The sequence below is a fragment of the Micromesistius poutassou genome (genome assembly GCF_964030765.1).
Source record: "Micromesistius poutassou genome assembly, chromosome: 13".
NCBI classification, from domain to species: Eukaryota; Metazoa; Chordata; class Actinopteri; order Gadiformes; family Gadidae; genus Micromesistius; species Micromesistius poutassou.
This window is the reverse complement of record NC_140283.1, coordinates 1537879-1543878: the sequence shown is the minus strand read 5'-3', so window position 1 is coordinate 1543878 and position 6000 is coordinate 1537879. Positions and strand designations below refer to the sequence as shown.

The following is a 6000-nucleotide window of genomic DNA, read 5'->3' as shown; positions in this document are numbered from 1 at the left end:
TCTCGTTTGTGGAGAGTTGTGGACATAGTGCGCATGCGCCCCGTCCACGCCTCCATTTCAGATCGGAGGTCGGCGTTTCTTCAATCAAACCTATTTACATAAAGGGATGACGTTTCAGTGCGTCTGACTCTACTGCCCATATAAGGATGGAAACATTGCGCGGGAACGGGGGGCTCGGCTCTGGTTGCCATGGCGCGTTGAAGAATGTAAGCAAAGGGGCGGAGCTTGTGTTTTACTATGGCGTCCAGATGCTCCGTCGGTTCTGTTTACTACTGGAGAGAGTTCTAGAACCAGGGACCTTTGACCCCGCACCGGTCCACTCGGTTCTTGTGCTGACTCCAGAAGAAACGGATGGTGGGCAACATGTAAGCTCAGGACAGCGTGAAATAATACAAATGTATCTCTCTAACTCTATCTCTACACTACCGTTCAAAAGTTTGGGGTCAACCAGACAATTTCACGTTTTCCATGAAAACTCACACTTTTATTCAACAGTTGTGCTAACATAATTGCATAAGGGTTTTCCAGTCATCAATAGCCTTTCAACACGATGAGCAATCTAAACAATGTACCAGTAGAACCCAGGGGTGATGGTGGCCTCTGTACACCTGTGTAGATATCCCATTTCATTTTTACCACATTAACGATGTCTAGACTGTATTTCTGATTAATTTCATTTAATTGAAAAAACTGCTATTCTTTAAAAAATAAGGACATTTCTAATTGAACCCAAACTTTTGAATGGTAGTGTGTGTGTGTGTGTGTGTGTGTGTGTATATATATATATATATATATATATATATATATATATATATATATGCAATTGTAAGAAAGAGAAAGCATTTTACATCCAGTCATTTTGTCCTGTGATACTTAATGGCCCACACATAATAATAGTATATTGTTTACCAGTTTGTGCCAAATTATATGAGTAGGCCTATATTTGGATAATGCAGTCAGGTTATAGTTTCCATTTCACTAGTTGGAGAGTTTATGTCTGTCTAGGTCTATCTAGTCTATGTTTGTAGAGCTCAACTTTCACAATCCAGCGTCATGTATAATCGTTCAGTTTCTCATGTGGGATACTTGAAGTGTGGTTCCATTAGAGATGTGACATGTTAGGAGATCAAATTCCCCAAAAATGTAAAGAGATGTTTAACTGTTTGTTAAACAGGAAAATCTGCCCATTAGAACGTGAAACTCTGGGCATCTGGGATTAATAAAGTATGTCTCTTATTTTAGGATCTGTGCCTCTCTAGATTAACTTTACAGATCTGCAAGAGAGGACAGCTGGAAAAGATTATATTTTAGTCTCTAGAACTAAAAAACTAAAATATATTTAGTTATTTGCCTGCCCTTTAGCCATGTGACAGGACTTGTCAACCAAAAACTGAAGCCAGTCATGGAGTAAACAGCGAAGAAAACCAGTATTACCAGTAACCAGTATGTCACATCAATTTATTCTTGCATCTCAACAATGCCTTTCATTAATATAGAAATAACTTATTGCTTACACTCATCTATAATTGAACAATAATAGGTGATCATTGAGAGTTAATGGTTACAGGACAATGCAATGACAATTTCCCTCAATACTTAAAACATTAAATAGTTTTCAAACAAGTTAAATGCAACTGCAACATAATATTTCTAGTTCTTGTTGGAACCTGTATGCAAAGTCTGTATCTCTTACAGAAATAAACAATTAAACACAAACACTACTATTGGTACTATTCATGTAACACATTGTGCTAACAGCTATTACACCTCACTATAACATAAACCATACGATACATAAAGCCACAACTCCTTCAGAGGTGAAGCAGAGAAGATGGTTCACAGTGAGGTTCTTTTCGTACGTACCAGCTTAGTTTCCCTAACTTAGTCAGGGAATACATTTGAGCTGTTCAGTAACCCAGTATATAAACACCTGAACCTGGTGCCACCCTGAATATGTCCAGCGCATTGCTTCAAGCCAAAGAGAATAGAAAACAAAAACAAAACTGGCTATTGTTAGCGAACATGTCAAAGTAAAAAACGCCCCAGAAACACCAATTTAGCCATGCAGGTGCAAAGTACAAAAGTTGTGCAAGCATTACAATAATCTGAGGAGGAGAGCTCGTCTGAGGAGGAGAGCCAGTCTGAGGAGGAGAGCCAAGAGGTGGAGGAGAGCCAAGAGGTGGAGGAGAGCCAGTCTGAGGAGGAGAGCCAGTCTGAGGAGGAGAGCCAAGAGGTGGAGGAGAGCCAGTCTGAGGAGGAGAGCCAAGAGGTGGAGGAGAGCCAGTCTGAGGAGGAGAGCCAAGAGGTGGAGGAGAGCCAGTCTGAGGAGGAGAGCCAAGAGGTGGAGGAGAGCCAGTCTGAGGAGGAGAGCCAAGAGGTGGAGGAGAACCGTGAGGTGGAGGAGAGCCAGTCCAAGAGTTGGATCCCAGTATGCAAGCATCTGGAAATATCTACGATGTACAGCAGAGGACAAAAGCAGCGGTTTTGTTTTGGCCCAGGCTGCTGCTCATCATCTCCTCCACACCAGAGGGTCACATGCTGCACTAGGCGCTCCAAGGCCAGATCACCATCTCCCTTTTCATCTTCTTTCTACTTGTGGAATGATGTTTAGTGATACATTTAAAGCAGTTCATCTGCAGTCTGGTTCCGTTGGTCGTGGAGTACTTTGAACTCTGGAACGGGGAGGGGTCAGAGGTCGACCCCACTGACCAGGGACGCCTCCAGCGTGACGGTGAACTCGTGTAGCGTGTGCACGATGCGTGAGAGGGAGTCCACAGCGCCACGGTCCCTCAGCAGGGCGCTCTCCTCGAACGTGCGCGGCGTCAGTGGACACTCTGCCAGCAGGGGGAGCCACCGAGAGATCAGCCGGTCCCTGTGGAACAACCAGCTGGGGTGTAGAGGGTGACCTCCACACACAACCCTTCACCATTACCCAAACCTACACTAACCATCGCTAACCTACACCTAAACTAACCATCTCTAACCTACACCTAAACTAACCATCGCTAACCTAACACCTAAACTAACCATCTCTAACCTACACCTAAACTAACCATCTCTAACCTAACACCTAAACTAACCATCTCTAACCTAATACCTAAACTAACCATCTCTAACCTACACCTTAACTAACCATCTCTAACCTAACACCTAAACTAACCATCGCTAATCTAACACCTAAACTAACTATCTCTAACCTACACCTTAACTAACCATCTCAAACCTAACACCTAAACTAACCATCTCAAACCTAACACCTAAACTAACCATCTCTAACCTAATACCTAAACTAACCATCTCTAACCTACACCTAAACTAACCATCTCTAACCCAACACCTAAACTAACCATCTCTAACCTAAAACCTTAACTAACCATCACTAACCTACACCTAAACTAACCATCGCTAACCTAACACCTAAACTAACTATCTCTAACCTACACCTAAACTAACTATCTCTAACCTACACCTAAACTAACCATCTCTAACCCAACACCTAAACTAACCATCTCTAACCTAAAACCTTAACTAACCATCTCTAACCTAACACCTAAACTAACCATCTCTAACCTAATACCTTAACTAACCATCTCTAACCTAACACCTAAACTAACCATCTCTAACCTACACCTAAACTAACCATCTCTAACCCAACACCTAAACTAACCATCTCAACCTAAAACCTTAACTAACCATCACTAACCTACACCTAAACTAACCATCGCTAACCTAACACCTAAACTAACTATCTCTAACCTACACCTAAACTAACTATCTCTAACCTACACCTAAACTAACCATCTCTAACCTAACACCTAAACTAACCATCTCTAACCTAACACCTAAACTAACCATCTCTAAACTAACACCTAAACTAACCATCTCTAACCTAACACCTAAACTAACCATCTCTAATCTAACCATCTCTAACCTAAAACCTTAACTAACCATCTCTAACATAAAACCTTAACTAACCATCGCTAACCTACACCTAAACTAACCATCACTAACCTAACACCTAAACTAACCATCTCTAACCTACACCTAAACTAACCATCTCTAACCTAACACCTAAACTAACCATCTCTAACCTAATACCTAAACTATACCTTAACTAACCATCTCTAACCTAACACCTAAACTAACCATCTCTAACCTAATAACTATACCTAAACTTGACCAGAACATCATTATTTAAAGATGTTTTCCTGGACTGTCTTGTTTGATAGCAGGCAGGCATAACATGGAAAAGTCAAAATATAAGTAAACTAATTACCAACTGTTATTGATAAGGGGATTCCATACAGCTTTGTTGAGTTAAGACAACTTGACTTTACGTAACAACATGTGAAGAGCAGATTATTACACTAGTTAGAGTTGTGTGGCCCTGTACCTGACTCCCAGGCACAGGAGCAGCTGGAACTTCCCTTCCTTGCCCATGTTTCTGGGGGAGTCGTTGATGGCGTGCACGTAGCGGCACAGTGAGTCAGCAGGCTCAGACCCCGGCAGGTCCACAGCTTGAGCCGCCGTATCCATGGAAACCACTGCCTTCTCTGTAGGGGACAGCGTGGGCATCAACAGGTTCTTCTGTACTAGGACACTGATGAGGTCCCATGATACATTTATAAATTGTATTTACTTATTAGGGCTGTAAAATGATAGGTCTTTGCATTGCAATTAAGATAGCGTTTATGATTTGAAATTGTTCTGTGTTGTGGTAAGGTTTAGTTTTGTTCAGCAGTTTGTCCATTCTGGGCTACTGTAGAAAGATGGCAGCACAACATGGACCCGCTCCCTCAGTAGACACAACGGGCCGATGCTAACTCCGCTACACCGCGTCAAAGAAGAGCTGCATTGTGTCAAGCTGCGAAGATTGACCCAACTGAGGACGGAGCACCATGCTGGAACAGACCTGAGGTCCGCAGCCCACAAGAGGCATGAGTCACCATGCTTTGGGCTAGCTTGGTCCTACCACTACCTCCTACTTCATTTCATTTGCACAGAGAGTCTGGCCACTCTCCATTGACGAACATTGACTCACTTGAAGGCGGGTGTCTGTTGGAGTTTAAAACTATTGGATCTGCCCAGTGCCACTCTGGATCTGCCATAACCAATCGCTGACGTTTGACTACAACTCAAACTAGCGCACAACCTCGACGTCAATGTTCTCAGCCACTCCCTCTGTTCGCTGATTGGACGGCCAAAAAATTGGCTGCAGAAAACCTGCAAATATACCGCAAACCCAGACGTAGTACTGAAGGAAAATGAAAATTGAGCGGAAGTATGGAGGCGGGCGGAGCCAGGCTAGCATTGGGCGGCAAATTTGTTAATAAAAAAAGTAGAATAAAATAGTAAAATAGTTGAATCGTTACATTGATAAGTGGCGAGTGCTATTAACATTGGCATGATCACAAAAACTATAATAATATGTAAAAACGTATCCATTGATCTAGTAAAAATCTGAATTATTTAGAGATTGGTGAAGCGTTTGTCTCCTGCTGCTCCGGACGCTGAGGCTCACAGGTCAAAGGTCACATGATGCTGCTCTATGTCGCTCTAGGGGGACTTAAACAAAACTCTTATACACCGATTTAAACATATGCATGAATATTTATTAATTCTACACACTGCCACTTTTATTAATGAAGTAATGGAAATCAACTCTACAATTTGTGTGTTCATGTTAGGAATAAAACTATTAAATACTGAGATCTGATACGCATCTTTGAATGGATCAAACTAAGATACAAACACAACCAAGGAACCATTTCTCCACTAGATAGGGACATAGAAGGAACAGGGCCCCTCCAGGGCCCCTCTCCTGTTGGCCCTCGGTGGACGAGGCCCTCGGCGGAGCTCACTGCAGGGCGTACTCCGCTCTGAGATTAATAATAATAGACATAATAATAATAGAATAATAGACTTAATAAATAAAGACTCCGAGCATCAAGCTTCAGGATGAATGGACCAGTAAACCGTCTCATGTTCAGAGGTGATCTG

At 42.4% G+C, this 6000-nt stretch overlaps 1 protein-coding gene across 1 annotated transcript in view; it reads right to left on the bottom strand.

Moving 5' to 3' along the window:
* Positions 1–2391: 2391 nt before the first annotated feature.
* The window catches only part of LOC311357711 (DENN domain-containing protein 5B-like), a gene marked incomplete at its 5' end in the record, with an annotated part of 33052 nt that continues 29443 nt past the window's right edge, over positions 2392–6000 (bottom strand). Inside the window, 2 exons of the mRNA XM_084477742.1 lie at positions 2392–2872; positions 4394–4553. Coding sequence (XP_084333868.1) covers positions 2689–2872; positions 4394–4553 — 344 coding nt within the window. The 3' untranslated portion in view covers positions 2392–2688. The remainder of the gene's footprint in view (positions 2873–4393; positions 4554–6000) is intronic.